This window comes from Symphodus melops, assembly GCF_947650265.1.
Source record: "Symphodus melops genome assembly, chromosome: 5".
NCBI classification, from domain to species: domain Eukaryota; kingdom Metazoa; phylum Chordata; class Actinopteri; order Labriformes; family Labridae; genus Symphodus; species Symphodus melops.
In genome coordinates this window covers 17931685-17956523 of record NC_136695.1, presented here as the reverse complement: position 1 = coordinate 17956523, position 24839 = coordinate 17931685, and the positions used below count along the sequence as shown (strand labels likewise).

Sequence of the window (24839 nt, the reverse complement as noted above, 5' to 3'; positions counted from 1 at the left end):
TAGGAAGCATGTAGTGTCAAAATCAAATAAGCCAGAGATGTGTGATAGCAGTCACTGCTCTCGTTCTATTATATTTTCAGCAAAGGCCTCCAAATGAAAGCCCTGGAAGATTTGGGATGATTGAATCTTGACATTAAAAATATGAGCTACCCCTGTTCAACCATAGACTGTCTCAGTTAATGTGTTCAACTGATACAAAGCAAAAAATAGGTTTATAAAGAAAAAAGACTTTCAGTATTACAGTAAATTCATTGACAAACAAGGCTAATTACTCAGTAATAACCTATTTATTGAGAACTAATACCTCAGTAAGACTTACAGTAAGTTCCATCAAGGAGATCTATGACTATCACACCAGGATAAGTGACCGGTATTGGCGCATAGACAGTACTGTAGGAGATACTGCACATCTGCACTTAAATGATGTTAGTATTTAACTCACTACTTTCCTCTGTAGCCAATGCTTGTGTTTTTAAAAACAAAAAATTAAACCACTTTTTCTGCACTTTCGCAACTGCCCATTGTCCACACAAATTCCCCTCGGAGCAATAAAAGTTTTTATTTATTCATTGTTATGCAGTCTTTTCCTGTTAAAATGTTTGATGAATGCTGACATGCACCAGTAATGTTTTTTTTTTTTAAGAAACTGTAGACATATTTCAGAGTAGCACCTAGAGAGTGAACACTGTGGTGAAGTTTCCCCTCTGCAAGTCATGAAGTACCTGGAAAATGTCCACCATGCTCACCACACCTCCTACAGGTAAAACTGGAGGAGTAGGAAGGTTATATCGCAAGACTGATATTTAATGTACCTTCTGGGTAACAGAATCACTGGCAGGAACTGAGATGTAGCTGTCACAATGTAGCGCTCACATCTTTCACTTTGCCTTTCTTCTGATTTCACCTCCTCTATAGCTCTCACACTGTAATAAGACTATCAGTGTGAGACTATGTTGAATAAAGACCAACATTTAGAAATTCAGGTCAATCTATTTCAAGCGGAAGTTTTCTCTCCTTTAATAAATCATCATTTGATAAATTACATTTGCAACCGTCACAAAAATACGTTTTGATAAAATGGATTTGTAGAAAGAATGAACTATATCACATTTGATGAACTGTGAAAGAAACACACTCGGCACAGCTTTAGTATGACTGTTTACCTCTATGGCTTTGTGAAGTTAAAGGACACTACAGCTGTACCGAGCGATGTTACTGGCATACAAAAAGAAAAAGGGCCCGGATGTTATTTTCCACCTGAAAATGTCAGATTACAGAATGTAAACAGAAATACCACAAAGTTGAAACAAACCTATCTGCAGGAGAATGTTTCTCATGTGTCACACAGTCTGAAACATGACATGTGCATTAAAATGACCACCTATGTATTCTTCGCCATAACATTTAGCATTTTGTAAATGAGAATGGCACATTCACCAGCCCCCTTCTGTTCAACCATAGACATTCAGCACATAGTACAACAAACATCATGAAACAGTTTGTATTAGTGTGACAAGAGAACATGGTGTGGAGCAAAAGACAAATATAAACATCTTTACAAAATTAATCTGTACACTTGTTGCAAAAAAAAGTGCTTCATGAGCGCCAAATAGTCTCATCGCTCATATTTTAGAACACACAGTTAACATTAGGATCATTACATGATCTGATCTGATTCTATGGACAGTTGAGATTAAACCAGCATTCCTACTGAAATCACAGTATTCACACACGTCTTAAGGGAAGGTTGGCTTGGCTGCTGCAGTGAGGTTGGTTTACACAACACCAGACTTTCACTGATTGACAACGAGCCTGGGGCAGATTTCACACAGCGCTGTCATAACTAAGTCTACACCAGGTAGTCTTCCATTTAAACAGAGGAGAAACAGCACTGTAGGAAGTTCAACATACAGTATACTTTACTTTTCAAAAGTAAAGAAAAGAAAAAAAAGGATAGTCTTTGCCCAAAGAAAGAAATCCCAAAACATACAGCAACAAGACTATGTCAACACTAAACCAACTTCAACTAAAACAGTCATGCGAGAGAAGTGTTTCAAGTTCAGTTTGACAACAAACTGATCGGAAACTTCATTAGAATTAAGTTGGCTTGAATTTCCTCTTTGACAGAATAAATAATTGTCCTTCGTGTCTGTAAGAAGGCGTGCACGCTTCAGTCCTCAGAATAAAACGTCTTCATTCTCGATCATGAGCTGCACCACCAGTTTCTGCTGCCTCATGTCATTCAGGGTTGTCAAGGCATTCAGCTCCGTTGGCTGCATAAGTGTCGGACCAAAGATAATTCCCAGGTTCTCAGCATTCATTAAATTGTCCTTTTCAAACTGTGTCACTCTGTGAAGCAGATAAGATAAGCAGTCTGTTAGAGCAGTCGAAGTCAGCAAAATACTAAAACAGAAACATATTAAAAAGTGGTTTTCTTTCTCTCGTCATTCACCTCAAGAATATTTCAATTCAAGGATAAGGCTGACATCATTAAGCTATTCGGATATTTTCAACAACCCCATGAAAAGACTAAAACCATGACTGGAATATTCAAGACATCTGTTTAACAGAGGCTTTTTTTAACAGGCTAACCAATTTCCAAGCTTCTGAGTTTTTATGAAAATGGAGTAGAATATATGGGACAGGCTTTAAAAACGTTATTATCGTCTTTATTTACATCCCTGAGAAGTATCATGCATGCAATTCTTTTTTTAATGAATTTGAGCAACATAAGAATCTTTTTCTGATGACCTGTGTTTTACAACTGACCTCTTGAGGTGGGCCATCAGGTATCGTAAAGTCTCATAGTGGGCTGGAGGGAGCTGAAGCAAATTCTCATGGATGGCCTCCAGTCTGGATTCCGCATTTGGAATTTCTACATTACATGAATAACATGATTAAAATCAGAAAAACTTCTGAAAACTGGTGACAAAGTAATGGCATAAATTAATATAGAGGAGCACTTACTTGCAGCTTGAATAAACTTGGAGTATAAGTCAAACGTAATGACTGGAATAGGAAGGTCTCTTAAGTAGAGCTTCAAAGCACCAGCGATGATGTTAATGTCTGCATAGGTACTGGCACTGATGTCAGCCTTTTCACCATCTGTCCATGAAAAGGAGAAAATATATAACTTGCACGTCATTACATATTTGTATCCAATCAAAAACACCAGCTGAATGTTCTCGTGTGCGACATAAAACAAGTGAGAATGCTGTTTTCGCTATGCTACATTTCCTTGTCGTAGAGACCCTGTTCAATGGGAACATAAATGTGAAGTCAACAAACCTCGGTCAAATGCCAGCCTCACGTCTTCTATGTGCTCAGAGAATCCAGACACTCTGTAGAGACCTTCAGATTTCATACCTGCAAAAAAAAAACCAAAAAAACATTGAGAAACCTTTCTCATATGTAACAGACTTTTTGGTTCCCCGTTTACTGCACTCTATATTCTTTTTCTCTGAAGTCCTTGATCGTGTATTATGTGATGTCTTTTCTCAGTGTCTCTACCTCTCAGCTCTATCTCTTGGATACACATGTCCACCACCATGGGCCGTGTCGTGTTGTGAGCTTTGACCAGTGTGGTGAGATCACAGCTGAACACTTTCTTTATCCTGCGCAGGTCTGGCTGGCAGTCGCTGGGAACCAGTTTAGAGCACTGCTTGTGTACATTCAGCCCACAATCTGAAGGAGGAAGAGGTAGGTTACCAGAGAGAGAGAGAGAGAGATTAATCTCAGACAGATGATAACACAACCATCACAGCAGCTTAAGGACACATGTTGAAAAGGTTTCCCAGAGTCTGTGATGAACAGCGCTGTCAGCCGGCACAGACGCAGCTAAGCTGTCACGGTGAGATGAGCGTGAGATTGGTAACAGCAAACAACGCAGCATGGGCCGAGAGTTTTGTTGCACTTTTAGTCTCATGGATCAGGCTAAACAGCTGGCAAGCGCAGAGAGGGAACTTTGAATAGAGAGTTTGAAGGAGCAGCACCTGTAGATAGGGCTTTCTGACTGAAATCGTTCATCACCGATGCTTTTGCTGCCCGAGCGACTTTAGCACTGGGTGGCTGATTGGGTTCCTTGCACTCAGTGGGTGCTCACAGAACAGCAGGAGATAAGGAAAAATAGAATCTCGAGACTGAGCAAGCGAGGACAGAAAAGTCTCTCCTGTTTTTTCCCCTAGCACATGAGGTGTCTGATGATAGCAGTGTTCCCCTCTGGCTTATCAGCATGCCGAATGTCTCAACAACAAACGCACTGTTTAAGAGGAAAAAGAGCGAGTCCACTGATGTGCACATTGGTTTCAGGGCTGTGTGTGCACAGAGAATGAATCTTGTGACCAGTGGGGCTTTCAACATTCAGCTGAACTCTATTCGGAAGCACATCAATTAGTTCAGCGTCTAAATGTGATCAACAATAACAAAACATTTCACGTGTCCAATCACATCGAATCTCAGTTATCATAATTAATTACATGATTATATGAGGTGATTTTAATTAACTTTTTTATTTACACTGAGGTATGACTGTGATTTAATATTCTTGGTGTTCAAAAAGAATGACAGATACACAAAATCTCTGTACCGAGCGTGCATCGTTTTTTTTTTCCTGCAGGGAAACAGGCGGATCTCAACTTGTTTGTCACAGATATAAAACAGAAATAAGCATGAAAAGTGACATAATCACGGCGCCAATAAAAAGGGGAAAAACATATGCACTTACGCAACTGAAACATGCATGACAGAACACAGTCTGCCTCAGATTGTGCATCGCTTGTGTAACCCTTGACTTCAGTAACATTCTGTGTATAATCCGCCTCATGTGATTTTAAAGTTGATGAGTTTGTGGTTACCTGAGCAGCGGACACCTTGTGCGATGAGGCCCCACATGAAGTTCGCGCAGTACTCGCACCAGTGTGGCCCTCGGAAGGTGTGTACCTGTTGTTAGAGAGGACATGCATCATACAATAAGTCATTACTTTGTCAAGTCCAAATTAAAGAAGCTTCATTTGTGATGTACTGGATAGAGATTACATGTTGAGCCACAGCTACAGTGGATGGCCCCCCCTCACCAAATGAGAGCATTTGTATATACAAGGCAGATTAAAGGATTTTACAGTAATGTGTCTGGCATCTGCTGCTGAGCAATCGGATACACGCAGGCAGACACAGAGGCGAGCCTGCCAGTCAAAATAACAGATGCAGACCCAATTCACCCTAAAACACACAGATAAGATGGCAAATGCAGCCACACACACACACATACACACACACACACACACCTGAATTTCAATAGGTGGACTGATGAGTGAAGACGGCAGGTGGTGAGTGGATGAGGTTTTTGTTCTTTTTCAAAGAGGAGTGTACAAAACGACGGGGGTCATTCTAACCAGCTGGGTAACTGAAACCAAAGATACAATTGCAAGAATGCTGGGGAGCCCAGAGGCAAAGTATCACCTGATAGTCCTTTGTTTATTTAAATACATCCATTAAACTTGTCACAGTGTTTGATGCACTCACACCCCCGCGAGACATAGAGTGGTCGACACTTTTCAACTGCTTTTACAAAATGAGCAGCCTCAAACAAAAAAACGGCCTCAAAGACCTTTTAAAATCAATGTGCCTGGCTGTTAATGGCTTGTGCTACAGTGTTCATCAGTTCTCTTTAGTGCATATGGTGTCAGCTGCATGGGTTCACACACACACACACACACACACACACACACACACACACACACACACACACACACACACACACACACACACACACACACACACACACACACACACACACACACACACACACACACACACACACACACACACACACACACACACACACACACACACACACACACTAGTCTCTGATGGGACAGGCAAACATCTGACACAAATACCACATCTGTAAATGCAGCCCTCTTGGTGACATCTTAACCACACTGACAAACATTTTCTTTCCGTTTGGTAGCTAATAGAAGACCTCTTAAAATGTAACTCTACTTTTAGGAAAGTATAAAAAAAATATCTCACCTTGAAATTGTGAATCTTCTCATAGGAGCACTGCTTCTCTGGTGTATCCTTCAAGGCACTCCTTCGCACCAGAGGGGAGGTGATCTGTGGACAGGAGGCCAACAGTTTAATAGGCTTCCACAGAAGAGTCCCTTTACTCCCCAGTTTCACACCCAGCGCCAAAGCCAGCAGCTCCTGACGTTTCCTCTCGTGTCTTTTCGTCTTGTGGGTTATCAGCTCCCCTCCTATTCCTCCTTTGTTTTCCTCAGCTTCCATGCTTGACTGCTCAGGTTCCCACAGACTCTCCATCTCCTCTGGGGAAAGATCTGGAGAGGAGACGAGGGTGCCGCGCAGCAGACGCTGCCGACAACAGCCTAGTGCGGAGGCAGCAGCTACACTTCACTCCCCTCTGACCCAGGAGGGCGACTGATGATAGCCATCACGGGGTTGGATCTGCATCTGCTCTGAATGCAACAGCAGAAATGAGCGAGAAGAGCAGGGGGAGTGGGACTAGCAGTGGGCGGCCTAAGGGCAGGAGTGTGCCTCACACAATGGCCCTCTTTCAATAGCCAGAAAGGAAAGAGAGAGAGAGAGAGAGAGAGAGAGAGAGAGAGAGAGAGAGAGAGGACAGGGTCCCTTTAGGGAGGGGCCAGGAGGTTGAGCGTGAGGGCGGTCGGGTGCTGTCAGGACCTCTTCACACAGCTCAACAGCTCTGTAAAGCAGGATCAATAGTGCAGACTCCCTCTTTACAGGACACAGCGCACTCCCATTAGCACACTGCCTTCCGGACACACTCCACTCCACTTAACAAGAGATAATATCGGAGTGCCAGCACAACCCAGTCAGCACCTAAACGGGTCACATGGCTGCACAAAGTCTGACCAAAGATTCTCTCTGTAGTGCCCTCATAACTCAAACAGACATCGACCTCCAGCTAGGACAGTGGGCTGGTGGAATTCCCCACACTACTGTGCAGACTGGCTCTTCCAGACACTCCGACTACAGACTCCTCCTGCCAATCACGATCGTCTGTCTCAGAGGTCCAGCAGAGCCAGACCCTCAATTTAAATTGGGAATGGGATTACCTTCATAATCCTACCCGGGGAATAATCCTGTAGTGCCCAAATCCAAGTAAAATCTCAAAGGAGGCTCGCCTGCACGTCTGCAGTCATGTAGTATTTTACCAGTGGGGGGCTGTTGCTACATTCATGCTGAACTTGTCCTTATTAGCTCTGCTTGTAAACAACCAGATAACAGCAACGCAAAGCGGTCTGCTTTTTCTTAATTACGCACAAAGGTCTTAAATGAGATACACCACTCTGACAAAGCAAAGCAAATTACAGTACATGCTAAAAAAACAAATAAGATCTCACCATAACTGCTTTATTACTCTACAGCAAAGCCTGACACAATGAAACTACATCACAACAAACACAGTGTTACTGATTTATGGAGCAGGAAAAGAAGGTCAGTAAGTGTTGGATTTGTGATTAAAGAGATGAGGCAGGGTGGTGTACTGGGGAGCAAAAGGCCCAAAGGGCAACTGCGAGGCTGAGATAAAATGAGCGGATTGGCAGCTTACACACAGATCCAAAGTTAAAAACCTGCTGCAGCCCTCTATGTGTACCAGCTTTTATTTTGGTCTCTGATGTCTGAGGACAAAAGTTAACTGGCTGATGGTTAAAATAGAGAGACAGGACAGGTGAAGATATTTATCATTGTGTTTGACCTTCTGTGGAAAGACCTACACATACCATACAATTCAGCCATAAGTCTGAGGGGACAGATGAGGAATAGACCCCTCGGAGGTATTCTAGACTTGTGAGGAGGCTGAAGGGGGGGGGGGGGGGGCTGAACTCTTTGTCTGCAGGCAGATGGCTTCTTGTCTCTTGAAGAAGAGCTTGAAAAAAAAGGACACAAAAGGTGGTCACATAACAAGCCTTGCTTTCTTTTCAGTGGCTTGGCTCTTTTATTCCTTTTGTGAGCACCGAGCAGACTCATGGGCAAACAGCACAGTGGCCACTGACACAGTAAGGCAGCAGGATACATACGAGACATACCAGAAACAAAGCAGCCCTAACAACATGCCCAACAAAAAGACAAATAGACACAGTGGAGGGGGTTGTGGTCAAGGATATAAACCATTATTTAAAAATGGAAGAAACTGCTTCTTTTGTCTTCAGTGAGAGGCAGAAAATAAATCAACACTTGAATTGTCCTCTTAGAAAACTGTGGGACGACGATTGTACAATCCACGATTTAAAGAAGTAATTGGCTATTTGTTGAATCTATTTTTTAGAGATTACACTCTGAAATTACACTTTGAAAATCTTTCCATGACCAGCCTGACGACAGCTCCTCTGGCATTAAACCAGTGTGGTGAGTATCCGGAGGAATGAGGCAGAGGTTTACACCGCAGAGCAAATTCCTTCACATGCGAAAAAGAAGGAAGCACAGCTAGAAGGTTGATCCACAGGTCGAGCGAAGTATCCCCTCCCACTCACCTTATGGGAGCTTTTCGAATTACACAAGAATTTGCATTCATGGAAATATAGCGGTATCAACCTGACACTGAGTAAATACACATGACTGTTGACGACACAGTGGAGCTACTGTAGCTGTAATGCCCCCGGGTGTGGCTGTGAGATTGGTAAACATGAAGTTCAAAAAGTAGCCACATATTTAAGCCATCAGGCCAGGTTTCTGCTCCTTGAACACATAATATACGAGCAGCAGACTGAAAACAGTTTTCTTCTCCTCTCCATGTCTTTAAGAAGTGACTGGCAGGTGGTTTCCAAGCTCTGACTGAACACAGTGTGCCAAAATCACAGCTGTCATTGACACAGATCCTCGCGTAGAAAACTTGGCAGTCAGGATATGGAATCAGTTTGTAAAAGCTTACTGACAATGTGACATCAGAGATGTGCTCCAGATTTACTTTTCTAAATGGATTTAACGTGGAGTATGTAGTCCACACACACACACACACACACATTTAAACATCCAAGCTGAAAATCAAACAGACACAAACAGAGCGTGACATTATTCAATAAAGCTCTGTGTGTTAAGCTAACATTGATCAGAGCTCTCATGAGAGGGATTCTCTGCCTCAGGGGATTCCTGTACATTATCACTGGCATGTGTAGCACACAACTTAAATGAAACCTCTGGGAGTCAATTTATCATATTGATTTGATGGCCATTTTGCTCTGACATCATGCTATGACAGGGAAGCTCAAATGTGGCTATGTTGCATCTATGTGACTTTAGTTTGTAAGATGTAAAACATAAGGAGAGCTGCCTATCCATATCAGTAACCCCTATTTTCTGAAACAGGGAGAGGTATCTCACTATGCCAATAAAGCTGCTCAGCCACAAGGCCTGAACAGGAGGGAGAATGGCATCCTCGTCATCCTCCTCCTCATTATAATCCACAATGCTCATCATCTGAGTAAAGGTGTTGGCTAAACAGAGTGTGAAACACTCATCTGCGTCCTCCATCATATCCCACAGCACAGCCATGTCATGCGCTCATGACGCTGCATTTGCAAGCTCGACACAAGCACAAGCGATGCAGAGGGGATAGGTGTACCCGTCGCCCGACCATCCCTGCTGTTACTACTTCACCAAAACTAGCGAGCTACACACCAAGAAGCACACTTCAACATGTACTTTTTTTAAGGCAGAAAGTAAAGGGAACAGGTTCAGGCCCGCCATGCCACCGAACGCCCCAGACAGAAAAATCTAAACATTCTATAATTTCTAATAAAAGACAAACACTGCTTGTGACTACCTTGACTGCTGCAGCAGTAAACGGTTCAGTGGTTATCTATGTCAAGATCACTGGTAGACGAGTTGGTAGTGAAGCTTCTGTGATCGGTCACGCCTGATGACGCTTCCATCATGAGATGCCGAGTAAGGTTTGAAGGAGAAACATTTTCTTGTACTTCGCACGTTCATACAGGGTCACAAACTTCCTCTGCTGCTTGGTTCAGGTTACATTTTGACCAAAGCATAGATGTTTCATATAGACTACAGGGGGATGTTTGAAAAGGTGGAAAAGGACTATATGTCCTCTTTAAAGGATTGTCCAACTGAAAAAGAAACATTGACAGACAATTTAAAGTATGTACAGGATCTCGAAGAAGCAAAGACAGACACGATTGTCTTTAAAAGAGTTTGGTGATCTGTGATCTGCCATCAGGTCCAGAAGAATGAGGAAACAAGTTAAGACTGCCCCCTGGTGGAGGGATAATTCTTCAGATAGAAAACATACATTCCTCTTTCCTCATTGAGAAATCATTCACAGACCTAAATCCAATAACAGCTCGATGAATACAATGTGCAATTTGTCTCACCCAAGATGAGTTGGTCTGATATGCACGGCAGGCAGAGCAAAGTCCCAGTCCCCTCGGTCATCATTACCTTTCAGAGGACGCAACAAAGCGTGGCAGCAGTGAACACACCCAAGGGCTACAGGGAGAGTGAACGTCTCACTCACAGGACAAATTGTCCTCTCATCCCACTGGGAAAGTACTGCAAATGTTCAACAGCGTGGAAATAGAGCAAGATATAATAAAGTGTGTGTCAAAGGCCCGAGGACATGTCCGAGAGATTTTAGTCATGAACAAAGATGATAGGAGATGGTGTGCTTTAGAAAGAGAGGTCTTACCATCAAAGAATATAATAGAAGATATTATTATACCAACTGCATTCAAGTCTTTATATTATTATTTTTCAGTGTTATCATTTTTTTTTTTTTAAATATTGAACTAAAAACTTTAAATCTGGTTTCAATCGAGTATGTTTTCATTGTACACGTGGTTTTATTCATCTTCTCTAGAATGTCAAATAATAGTACAGTATTGCTTTTTAAAATCAACAGACCAAACATGAATGATAAATTACTTTTAAAGAAATCTTGTAAGAAATGGAAAAAAATAGCTAGTTTCCATGAGGTTAGTGGAAAGAGTCCATTTGAGTCCACACCAATGAGGCTCAGCTCATGTTTTTTTTTTACACTTTTGAACATGATAGGAAAGCGATGCAGCATTGTTTCCAGAAACAGGACAGTGGATAGTGTACGCTATCAGAGAGAAAGAAAGAGAGGGGAATAACATGTGGGAAAGGAACCACATGTCAGATTTGAACCCAGGCCGCCCACTTCGAGAGCTACAGCCGACATGGGTCGCACCAACTAAACGCTTGGCCAACAGCCCCGTTGACTGATATCTTGGACTTATGCAACCTTCATGAGCAGTGTCTTGCCCAAGTAGATTTGAAGTCCTTCAAAACATCTTTCCACTCTGCAGCAGGAAACAGCAAAAATATTGCCTGAAACACACATGTACAACACTGCATACTCTTCTGTTGTGCTGACAGTCACTCACCCTCTCATCTCTCTGAAAGGTGACTCTTCGTGGTTCTGTGCGTCCACGGCTCATCCTGTGCACCATCTTGTCCTTCAGCAGGGAAGTGTAACCGAGATGCTCATAGATGGGGTTGGTGGTCATTTTTGCGATGTACTCAGCCGCTTTGGTCTCAATGTAGAGTGTAATGAGGGCGTCGGTAACAAGGTCGTGGACAGACTCGAACCTCTTCTCCCCGACAAAGTGCTTCCCATCATAAAACAACCTGTAGTTGAGGGTCTGATGCCCGAATCTGGATAAAGAGACATGGCCCAAAGGGGAGAAGGAAAAGATGTGGTGGGGTCTGGGTTCCTGATGGGGGGGGATTTTCTGAAAATCTGATGATGTTGGTACCTTAAAGCCAAGGTGTGTGACCCTGGCTGTCTTTGGCTCTCCCTGATGAGGTAAGAACCCTCAACACCTGCCAGCAGCTCATCTGCATATTCTCTGGAAATCATGCCAAAAAATCTGTAAAAAATCAAAATCAAAAAAATTAAACAGTGAACATTAGCCTTCATACATTTCTATGCTAAGGTTTACACCAAGGAAGTTCAGTTCAGACTTTTACCAAAACAAAGACACACACAAACACAGAAGCCTTTTTCAGACTGCGATGGGCAGCAGTGCGCTTCTAAGCTCTGACATGCTGATGTCTCTGTACTTTCATACTGGTTCCACAATGGCGTGATATTGGTGTACCAGTCTGTGATTTCACATTGTGTTACAGTGTTGCAGAAGCCTAAAGTGTAAAACAGCCGGAGCTTCACATACACACACAGACATACAGACACACAACACAAACACAGCGCTGTACTTTCCCGCCAATCAGGTCTCACGACCTCTGATGGCAGCATAACTTTGTCACTGCATTACTATGTGACATCCATAACTGAAGGCCAGATGTCATAAGGGCATACATTTCAGACCTCCAATTGGCCTGAAAAGAAGCACATCCACTCACAAGCCTTACCCGTATTTGATGTGAGGCAGAACAAAAATGAAATCCCTTCAAAGTCATGTAAAAAGTAGTTAAGACTCACTCTCTTCCATAGAATTTGGGTCTGCTTTCCATCTGTGAAACAAAAGAGGATATATATAAGCTGGAGCAATATGATATAAAAGCTCAATTAATAGGCTCTTTGATTTATTCTTGCAGCCTGTGTGAAACAGAAAGGACTCTCCACCATGGGACAGATTATCTCCATCTGTGCCCTGTGTCTATTCAAAGCCACCAAACCATGAAGCCAGATCACACAGATTGTGGAGATAACTTGCAGGCTCAGCCAGAAAACGTAGGTTACAAGGTGTAACCACGGTTCTCTGAGTGAAGAGACTATCTCTCGGGCCGTCTTTCCCTAGCCAGAAGAACAAGGGACTTTGGGTGGATTCCTCTGATCTAAACAGATCGACCGCTTCTCGTCCGAAGTGGCGCCAGCGGGTGTAGCCTCCAATCTCCGGGGTTTGGAGGCTGAAGGCTGGAGGCTACACTCCTGGACAGCTTGGAGGACACTGGGTTCAAGCCCCTGGGTGATCTCTACCATGATCCAGGGATATCGTATTCAATGAAAGAATAATCAAAACACCTTTGCATTGATAGAATGGGATCACTTTTAACATGACTATAATGTTCGAATTAGAGTGTGGATGTGTCTAACTTAATTTTCAGCTTTGAATGAAGAATTAGGCCATCCCACGGCTTTCACTTTACTTATCAAAGAGAATAGGAGGCAATATTTCTGACAGGCTGTTCAAAAGTAGATTGACAGTGAGAGAGCAGCTAACATGTATAGGAACTACAGTAGCCCTATTAGTTATACTAAAATAACTAAAGGGAGAAAAAGTAAATGTCCATTTAAAGTGTTCCTGTTTCTTCTGGCTTCTTTTCCTATCAAGTGTGAACATTTTTTGTGCTTTGTTACAATTTCCACACAGTTTAAAAGCATTAGTTAAGAATTTATAACGGCATTGCTCATCCAAATTGTGAGTCGCTCCATTCCATATGATCCCTCTAAAATCAGTAATTGGGGACATAATCTACACTCAAATTGTACTCAGAATATCTGAGGCTTAAACTTCAGCTGCCGAAGCTGAAGAGGAATCAAGTACGGATTAATAAGGACATTTTGCCCGAAGAACATCCCAGAACAATTTGAACATGTATAGGGAAACAGATGATAATCAGTGACCTCTTTTAAAGAGACGTCTGCGCAGACCCTCTTCACACCAGACTGCATCAAAACACAAACCTCCTCCTCAACCGATTATTGGTCTTGGTGTAAAAAAAGAAAGAAAATAAGCCTAAAAAACCCCCCAAAAAAACAATTATCTCAAAATTTTCACCAGAACCTGTTTCTGAATCAATAAAGACCCAGAAAGAAACCATAGAGTCAGAATAATATGCTGTATCTATTGAGTTTAAAAACCCTGTTGGGAGTAGAAGCAGCGAGTCACTCTTCATAAGTTACTGATTGGTCTGGCCTCCAGGTGCCAGGCTCAATCACTGCTCATTGAACGTGTCCAGATTGAAAACTCGATTCGCAGGATGTAGTGTGCCTGTCATCTGGTAGACTGGGTTCAGAAGCAAAGGGGGAACAAAGTGTATAAGAAATAAATGTGAGTAGCAGGTGGTTCAGTCTGCTAAAGTAACCTCATGTGGAGAAACAAAAAACAAGCCATGTAGAGGTTTCTTGAAACTGTCATTTTCCATCATTTGTTAAACACATTCATGCATTAAATATGCTACACAATGTTTTATCATACCAATAGAGATTTATTTTTGTTTTCGGTGCATAGCTAAAGGTGCACTATGGAGTTTTGATACATTTGAAAGCTATAATATATGTTGATAATTCTACACACATTCAAACAAAACACTGCTTTTAGATAAAATGCTACATGAGTTATGGTCGCCACAGTGAAACCGTAACTCTCCTCATCGCTTTTAGCTCCAAACAGTGTTGCACTTTTTCCTTTGAATAACGTTTGTGTATTTTATTCAGAAAATATAGCGTGAAATTGTTTCACTTCTCCAACTTGCAGATTTCACCACCAAGACTACACAGTGCACCTTTAATGCATAATCTAATCAAACCCTGCAAAGTTGTAATGCTGAAAGTCATGTGAAGTCATCAATGGATGATGTCTCGTCTGTTAATAATCAATCCAATTAGTAAACGACTGCTCTGACGAGTTTGTGAGGATCTGAATGTTCTCATGGTGTCTCTGGAGGCTCTCTGTTGGTTTCTGGGAAGGATGCTGACATTCAGATCATATCTTAAAAATTAAATAGTAATGACTATTGACCTAAAACTTTAAGCCCAGTACAGTAGTCTTTTGTTTAAATATTTCCAGATTTACTGACCTCCTGAGGACATGTGATCCTCTTTGGTCTTGGGGCTTCCTGCTGTAGCTGGTACACTGTTAGAGGAATACATGCATGTTAATCGAAGGTGCTCTGCTGTATGCAGCCATGTACAAGATGCAAACCCACATTAGTTATTTTTCACTCAGTTGTAAAATTCACAGATGAAAAAAGGAAGTCAAATGATGCCGTGCAGCTTGTATACACTCTAAATAATCTCCATTTGACAGCCTTTAGCCCAGCTTCTGACCACATCTCTCCATCAAGGTACAGAGAAGCCATTAGCCAATATATGCAAGGCCAGCAGTGTTGTTTTGCATGAGCCCTATATCTGCAATGCATCTGTGGATTAACACCAAATGTGCACTTACAGATTCACTTACAAGTACACATTGCAATACCCAAATACATGCACTTATCAATACACTTACAGACACTCCCTCATAGTGCAAATCCAAGTGTCTTTATACTTGAGACATTTACAGTATAGACTGAAACTTGAAGCAAATCTGTGAAGCCCAGTGTAAATAGAATTGTGGGATTTTTGGCAGGTAGAGTAATCACCACAAACACTTTAGCAGTCATATGTTACAAATAGTTTTACAAAACGTTAGAGCTGTTGAAAAGTCGGCTGTTTACCAGAACTGGATGTCTATTAGGACACAGGTATAACAGCAAGAACAGCAGCTGAGTGTGCTTTTCTTTCTTCATAAGCAGCTTTTAATCCTTGATGAGTCTATAATGGGAGAATAATGTCGAAGGCTGTGCCTGTCTCTTTCATACTCCAGTATTACAGCATAGAAATCGCTGTGTGAGGCTGAGGTAAGTCTTGACCGCAGCAGATCCTCCAGGCAGGAGAGGGAAGACTCCTGACTGTGAATTTGCATGTTTTTGTCAGGCTGACTTAAGCCAACCAGCAAGATCTGGACATATTCCAGTCCTGTGACATGTTGGGCTCTAAAAATACCTCCTCACAGGACAAGTGGAGTCAGGGAAGGAGTAAGAAAAAAAAAGCCATTTAATTACAGGGAAAAGGTATATAATCTGTACATTGTAATGGGCTAGACTGTAATCACTTTCAGGACAGTAAGCCGAAATTATTTGCATTCTGCTTTGCCAAGTGCACCAAATATATCCAGTGAAGTGAACCCTTTTCCTCCCACATGGTGAATAAACATGGTATAATGATGTGGGTGTTGTGGAGCCCATTTGAGCTGAGCCTCTTTGCAGGTAGAAAATGTTATTTTCCCCAGTGATGGTAACCCATTTTACACAGAGATCAGGAATCTGCTGCTTTGCATTTTCACAGTGAGTGTGTTGTATGGGCAATTGGGTTTGAGTGTGAGTGTGTGTGTGTGTGTGTGTGTGTGTGTGTGTGTGTGTGTGTGTGTGTGTGTGTGTGTGTGTGTGTGTGTGTGTGTGTGTGTGTGCAGAGCCTTTTGGAACCTGTAGCATGTCTAATTGTACTATGTGCAACAAAAACCCAATTCTCCAAGTATAGAAATATGTGACTTTGTTATTTATAGATCCTCAATGAAAGGGCTATTATTTAAAGAAACACAGTACAGGCCGGAGTCAGGTTAACAATTCCTAATCAGTATGTAAAATGAATGCATTACTCACAGTATGACTTCCATATGGGCGGCTGGTAATCCTCAGGGTCTGTAAAACACAACAATAAAGCAGGTTTCTGTTAGTACTGTTAACACACCGTGGCCTGTTTTCTCTCATTAAACCACAAGTTCTTTCCCAGTTGACCGACTGTGAGCCCTCCACTGTGTTGTGTCACAGTTTTCTTATCTGTTATTCTGTATACATGCACAGGGCTTCACACTGTGCAGGTTCCTCTTGAGATGCAGACATGAACATGCCTCTAATCACAGTCGCTGATTCAAGGACGATGCATGTCTGCTTGTTTCAATGGCAAACACCCGATCTAAATCACCTGCCAGCAAGAAACCCCCTCACACTTAAAAAACACAAGTGTGTGTTCTGACAACAGAGTTCAAAAACACCGATCAAAAGGAACGGGCATAAATACAATGTAGACATCACCACCCACAGTCAGACCTTCCTCTGAGAAAAGTGGTGGCAGATTTATGACAATGTGAACACACTCCTACAATATGATGAAGTGTGCTGTTAGATTAGCTTGAAAAGAGTCTAAGAGGCGATGAAGTAAATGCCCTGTAGCTGCTGACGATTTACTGCAGTTGCTACTTGCACAAGTAATGACTTGTAATAAAACTTGTCACTTAATAAGTCAAAAGAATGGCCAAATTTTCTGCTGTTCTACAATGCCAGTAAGGTACTAAACTGTCTGTGACTCATTATGAGACAAATGGTGCCGCATATTTTTACTCATGACACAATAACAATCCCCCATGTCACTTCTTAACAAGTATGATGACAAATACAATGAAGAAAAATTGTGCAGTGCAGAGCTCGCATTGAAAGACTTTAGTCCAGCGCAGCTCAGAAAAAAATCTAAGTAACAACTGAATTTATACCTGATGTTTTAATTGTGACCTGCCGAGGGACTGCAGATGTAAACTAGCTTGAAGCTAACTCTGGTATAATGCATCAAATGGCATCATTTAGGCTTAGCAACCAGTGGAGTTTGTGAAAGTAATCATCTATCAGACAAACCGTATTGTAAGCTTTGGTAACAAAAACAAAACTCTATTGAATCTCCAACATTTTTATTTAGTTACTGAAGAGGTCTGTGGCACTCTGAAGGCCTCAGACCTTTGTTCCCCATACTGAAGAGCACTAGAGGGACACTTTTATTTTTCAACATTTTCCACATCTATGCAGCACTCCACACATCTGCGTGGTGATCGAGAATATTTATGTCCAACTTTATATTTCAAAGTCAAGGATAATCATTTCAACTCAAATAATGGCATTGCAGATTTACTAAGTGATAAAAAAAATAAACCATTGTATTATATTTACAAGAATGTTAAGTAGGAGGAGCATTCTTTTTTAATTCTGTAGTTTAAACGTGCTGTACACAGAGAAACTAATAAAAAACATCCTTAATAACTGTCCTAATAACTTGTAAATAATGATGGTATTTGGACTTCTCTAACAGGTTTTGATTTATTTACAGAAAGTCTGACAGTCACTGCATTTTATGTTCTGTATGCAATAAATACACTCCAGCTACAATGATGATATTAATGGTTTATTTCTCTAGTGTACACTAAAGCCATTCAAAAGACTTGGATATGAAACAGCATGACATTGATGCATCTATATTACACATGTAATCAAGAAGATCCAAGGCATATATTTTTTGTTGTATTGTTACAATTAATGCTTGACACTTCTGTTTAAACAGAAAACAGGACTGACACGTAGTGTGCATGTACTCTACAAAGTTAGTAAAGAGATCAAAGGGAGCACTTTGTCCTGAGGGGGCGCCAACCCTGACAAGAAAAAGTTCCTCACAGGAACTTTAATCCATAGGCAACATAAGCAGATGACACGGCATACCAAACTAACAACATACAGGGACTTCTACGACGATTAAAGATTCTGTTTAAATCCTCAAACACTCTGCACCAAATCTGAGAGACTCCAATGATTGTCTGCAGAATGAATCATGTTGGTCCAGAAGATACATGTTCATCATTTCAAACATTCCTCGGCACTCATCAGTGGATCAGAGCCACACCCCTAGGAAGAAAACCTGAGAGGGTGTGAAAACCAGTGAGCACATGTTGGATGTGGGCAGCAAAATTGTGAAACTCACTCAAATAAGCTGCATCAAAAGCAAACTGTAGGATTAGTTCTTTACATCTTTTCATCTGATGGCACTTGAGGAAAAGGAAATCAAGATTCTTTCACCCTGTTTGACTGGAGGATGTGTGCATAACATTTAGAAATGCCAGAAGCTCATCTATATTTCGCACCACAGTTACTGCAGGAAGGACTGATTTTAATTAAATGGGAGATACAAGGCAGGTGCATATGATCAAATGTGGAATAATTATGTTAATGTTCAAACAAGAAGTGGGTGTTCTGAGAGTGAACATTGTTACTGAAGCGCTCCACATAAAGCCTGCCCTCTAATACAAATAAAAAGGTTGTGGACTCTGTTTGCTTAAGTGTTGCCAAGCTGCTTGAAAATGAATTGTCCTAACGCTGGAGCTTTGTCACTCTGTATTGTGCTGGCAGCAGTCTGAAAGATTTATTCCACTGCAGCTTGTTTAAAGAATGTGATTTCACCTGGTGGGCTGCCAAGTATTCTCTTTTCAATCGGATCCATTTTAATGACGAATGGCATTTCAGCCTGGAATTCTGCGGCAGCTTGGGCTCGGAGAAAGGGAGCTCTTAATGGTCCATCTGATGCAAACACTGGCACACATTTGCAGAACCATACAGATGAATAAATCCTGCTTCACTGTACATACACGCTCCAAACCACGCACACAGGCGCGCACAGAAACGCACGCAGGAAGAGGAACATCAAAAAGATTGTCTTAGTAGCTCAGAGTCTGTGCTGCGTCTGATGATGAGGGAGAATTTTAAATTCTGGAGCAGCCAGAGGGGTTCTTCCCCTGAAGAAACATCTATTAATAGTGTTGCCCTCCATTACTCACCAGACAGAGGCATTCAATAAAATAATTACCGGCGGGTGTTTGCTTTGGTGACAAAGAGAATATGACATGAATAAAGATGGCTCGGCTCAGACTTTTATCTCCTGAGATATCTTCTGCTCTGGAGTCTGTGCACATTTAACAACAGCACTTAAAACAATTACTTGTGTTGAGGTAAAATGAGTACATGTCTGACAACAGCAACTGTTGAGCAGAATCATGTTGAATTTCCCTTATTGTAGGCACAAAAGCTACAGCTGTCAGGAGAGAGTAAAGTAAATTAATGCGAACTTTAAATAGAACTCCAAACCGAAGTGTTGAAAAGGACTGAAAAAAGTGTGTTTCATTTAAAAAAATCTACTGGTACATTTTTAGCAGCTCACTAACAGCAAAACACCTTAAAATCCAATATAAAGGGTGTAAATGACTTTTTTATGTAAAGTTGGATGATTAGAAACACAGCAACATGTCGTTTGGGGAGCCATGATGTGCAGCATGGCTTGTAAAGCAGTATGTAGGGTTAGAGAGGTTGTATCAGGTGTATTAAGCTGATGATGTGTCCTTTTTCATTTCCCCAACAATAGACATTGATTGGTTGTTGTGTATTAGAACTATATCTTTGCAACCTCTGTTGTACCTGAACATTGGTCAGGCAGTCTGGGGAGCTTTCTTCCTTCATATTCAGACAGCAGCAAGGGAAACACAATCGCTCTTTACATGGCTCATTTTCAGTTTTGGCACTTGAGTGTTTGAAATGTTTAAAAACCTCCACGAGCCCAGCGATACGCTTTTTGAATATTGGGAGATCCAGGATTTCTCGTTCTGACAGTGTGGACTTTGCCAAAGGGAAATGAGCATGTGCTATTTTAAAATGTGACACACATGGATACATTTGGAATAGTTGGTGGCAAAGCAGCTGGTAATAAGAGGTTTTCAAACAGAACACAGACATCTTTCAAACCTGTTTTCGCTATCAACTCATCAGAATGCAAGGTTTTTACAGAACACCGGATATGAATGGGTCGAAGACCATTCCTGTTAGTTTCATTTACATGTTTCAATGCTCTTTGTCCACTTGCTCATCTATGTTCAGATCAGGATGTCTGTCAAATTGGAAGAGGGTAAACTAATTTGTGGTGTTTTTGTTTGTAACAGAGTGTGTCTGATCTTTTATTTTTTCAGTCTGCCGGGCAGTATGTCCTCCTTTGTGATCCCTGTCTCTTCTGGAGACCTTGGGGTTGATTGCTGTTGTGATCTTGATGAGTACTTCACTGGAGATAGTTGAGTGCAGTTATCTCTTATCTGCAAGAACTAAGACAAGCCATTTCGTTGAAAGTCTGCAGCTGCTTTGATTGCACATTGTCCACCTGGCTGACGCCTCGACACTGCTTCATGTTAGAGACATTGTTAGTACCTAAAAGTTGTTTCTAAATTCAACATTTTGTGTAATTACCTGTTTGAGTGAAAAGGTTTAAGGTAGCAGGGTATCACGACATTTTAAAGCTTGCTCTCTACAGGGCCTGAAACTGTAAGTAATTGAGCTTAGCTATTTGAAATGACAATTTGACACACTTAATAATACCTATATCGATCACCTTTGTAACTAAATGTATTCATATGCATTATTTATTACACAGGACTGTATCAGAGTGCACCTGCAGACCCTTATAAACAGACCCCCCCCCCCCCCACACACACACACACACACACACACACACACACTCACACACAAACAAACACGCATATCAGTGTGATGCAGCAGAACTGCAGCAGGGAGACCATCTGTGTGTTAAACTGGTCCAAAGCCTTTGAACACTGCCTGCCTGAGCAGATAATATGTAGCAGGTACGAGGGTGTATCTCTGGAGTGTGTTTGTGTATCACTGGGCTGTTCCCTCTACGCTCAGAAAAAAATGTGATGAATTTCATTGAGAAGAAAAGGCATTAGTTATCTGATTCTGACTGATTAGAGTCTGTCATGTAAAAGGCTGTTGATGTAATAGAAAGGGTTGAACATTGGAACACGTTAAACCAGAGCAGGTATACTTCAGAGATGATTATATCAGTATGACGCCAACTCTAGATGATTAACACGGGTAAAGACAAGAAAAATATATGTGGAGAAACACTAGTATTTGCTAGGATCATGCGCATTGTTATGTCGAGCAGCCTCGCTGTATAAACACGGCTGGAATTCTGCCTCCCATACGGATTTTGTCATTCAAGGTTTGAAGCTGTGGGCATACCTCTATGCTCTATCCCTGGATTTATTTTCAAAGCTTTATTTCCTGGAGCTGCCTGGCAAATGGTGAGATGCTGGTACAGTACATGGTCCCTTGCCCACATGCCAAGAATGCGCAGGAAATTTCTCTGACAAAGACGAATGGTCAGAAAAATATCTTCCCAGGGAAGTAAGGCAGAGACGGTAACCTGTGTGTTGCAATCGTGTTGCAATCCTTTCAGTTTGACTGTTATCTTATTGTAACTGGCCTTAGAAATGTCCTTATTTTTCATCTGCAGAAAAAGAATGCAAACATAGGTTTTGAGTCTAATGCAGCCCATGACTTATATATGGTTTTATACATACTACTTCTCCTATAATAAAACATAAATAAATCAAAGTTTACTCCCATGATTTAATCACTATTACCTCTATCATGAATAAAAGCAGCAATCATTGGCACTAGATTAACTTAATTTACACGCTTTCCCTTAAACAATAGCCTGCAAACAAGATTACAGGTCGGACTTATCATAAGAAGCAGAGGAAACGACTACACCAAGAGCACTTTGTCTGCAGCCAAAAAACCAGACCAAACACTAGAGTCGAAATTCATTTTTTAAGTCATATGCCTCATAGACAAGATTATTCAAATGTTGTGTCTGACTGCCAAAGAGCTCTGCATGAGAATAATAATACCCTTGTGACAAGCACTCCATCCCTGGCAGCAGCGCAGCTTGTAACCTCTGATAATTATATTGAAAGCCCAACAGTAATGACAACCCTACACTGCCACAGAAAGAAAAGACTTTCCTCTTAAAGCAGCAGTGGTCAAACAGTAAATCCACTGCTTTTCTGAAAGGCACACATGAGATAATGCTTTGTGAAGCATGTGGTCAGAACGGCCTGTATCAGCTCTGAAACAACTGTCTGTCCCTCCCTCCCTCCCTTTGGGCTGAAGGTTGGGAAATGTGACTCTGCTGTGTGGTTAGGATGCTGGGAGTAAAGAAGAAAACAAACATTGCGTCTACTATACAATATCCTAGCCCTGGAATAAACATGCATTATAGTCTAGGGAGGGGGCAAAAGCGTCACTACATGTTTTCTAGACCTAAAAATGTAAAATATTAGTGGCAACAGCAAAACCAAACCAAACTGCTGAGCCGTGTGTTATAAAAAGCCCCCCCACACCCCTCTTTCAATCACACACACACACACACACACACACACACACACACACACACACACACAATTTCTATTTCCCCCTCTGGTTGTTGGTGTGGCTGCCACATCAAACAGTGACAGTGGAGTTTGTACTTTATACTCTGGCAAACACAAGCCCCATGCTTTATCAACACAAAATATGATACACGGACAACAAGCATGAAGCGCCTATTTCATTTTGGGTTTGTTTGAGCAGCTGTTCTCATTCTGCAAAAAAAACGTAACCCTGAAATTGAAATTTTTGCATTTGTATAACACTGGCTGAGCAGCACCTCATTATGCAAATGGGATTTGATTGGAGTTTAGAGCACACTGTACAGTAGCAGAATGAATTGTAATATGTCCCTGAACCAGAGCATATCAGGGATTTTTGACTATGACAGAAATTGCCACAGCCCTGTTCTGCTTTTTGGGAAAATGGTAGACTACACAGGCCAAAGATAATCCTCAAAGCCAACCCAGTGGAAAGTCAGTAAAGGAATTATGAAGATGATTGGCAATCTAATGATAACATCCAAACCCAACGTCAGGATGTCTGCATGTCATTCACAACCTTATAATCCCTCTGCACACCAAAGGTGCCCTTTTCCTCTGGTGTTTCCCACACTGCAGCCAGATATAACAGATGGTGATGATTTCCATTTATTTTTTGAAACATAAATCGCAGAAGCCACTGGAGGCTGCTATAATGATGTGTTATCTTTACCACGCAAACGTGGGAATTAAAGATGTCATGTCATGTAGTGCAGCTATATATTTTTGTGAGCATACTGGGGGTGCTTCATAAAAGATCATGACAAAAAGTTTGATATAAATAAAGACACACGTGACAGGTGATTATTATTATTTCTACTAAATATTAACATAATGTAAATAAAACATCAAGCGAGGCTTTGGCGTCAATGTTATTGTTTTTTTGTTACAAGTGTTTTGTTAATTAATGTCTTCTAATGTGTTCTTCCTGCTCCTTTTTATGCCACATTTGAGATTGTATGTTTGTATTTCATTGTTTGAATGAATTTCATCTATGAATGAAATGAATGTAGCCTAAGAATACAAAGACATACAGTACACATATATGATCTTAAGTTGTAAGCCTGAGTGTGTAGTGAAGGTCTGATCCCTATGAACTCTTACCAGAGGACAGAGATGAACCTGAGAGACTGGAGTTACTCGATGCTGCCATCCCACCCGCTGTCACGGCTCGGTTACTCCCGTTTGGCCGAGGTGCACTCACAGCGGCTTGTCCCTGGCGGCGGTACCTCCATTTCACTCTCGTCCCAATATGCCTCACCTCTGACGGCTCTTACCGGTGACTATTTCATGCCTCGTCTGGTCCGGAGCCCTCCACCTCCACCAGCAGCAGCAGCCGTCTGTGTGAATCCTCGGCTCGCCGTGTGGCACGGTGAGAGCTCACGCTGCCGCTGAAGGCTGCTGCCACCACTAAATACAAATATCCAAGCACGTTACAGGCATCCAGTCCGTGGATCAGTTTCTCCACAGTCTTCTCTCACGCACGACAGACACAATCTACAGTTTTAAATGTACCATAAAGGAATCAGCTATGGTTTCCATGTGCCACTTTAAGAATTGTAATAAACACACCACACTGCAGCGTAGACGCGCCTTCTTAAAGTGAAAGTTTGGGTTGCCAGATTCCAGCACAAGAAGCCCAAAACAACGGACTGAACTTGTGTTTTTAAAGATTCAAAAAAAAAAAAAAACCACAATAAGCACAGCGCAGTGTGAGATTCAAGGTCCAACTGGATAAACCACATTATCCCCAGCTTCGACTTTGCACAATTTCATCAGATGTCATGTTTTGTCATGTTGTGTGCAAATACCTGAAGAAAACATGAGCGTTCATTGCGCCATCTAGTGGGGCTGCTTTGCAAACATTTTAGTAAAATCACAGATTGAAGGAGAATCTGAAAATAAATACTGATTTTGAAATCAAGAAGATTTGTGATTTGCATTTGTTTCTTTCACTGTAAAGTGTTATGTCGAGGG

General features: G+C 41.6%; 1 protein-coding gene across 1 annotated transcript; it reads right to left on the bottom strand.

The window, feature by feature from the left end:
* Window positions 1-988: 988 nt before the first annotated feature.
* chn2 (chimerin 2) lies at window positions 989-24617 on the bottom strand. Its single transcript, XM_079343074.1, has 13 exons — window positions 23967-24617; window positions 16402-16440; window positions 14779-14834; window positions 12458-12489; window positions 11772-11885; window positions 11400-11670; window positions 6031-6114; window positions 4854-4938; window positions 3511-3684; window positions 3289-3366; window positions 2968-3105; window positions 2770-2875; window positions 989-2349 (listed from the first exon to the last, which is right to left on the bottom strand). Exons 1-13 carry the CDS (start codon window positions 24013-24015, stop codon window positions 2178-2180), a joined length of 1398 nt encoding a protein of 465 aa, XP_079199200.1. The 5' UTR covers window positions 24016-24617; the 3' UTR covers window positions 989-2177.
* Window positions 24618-24839: the final 222 nt, after the last annotated feature.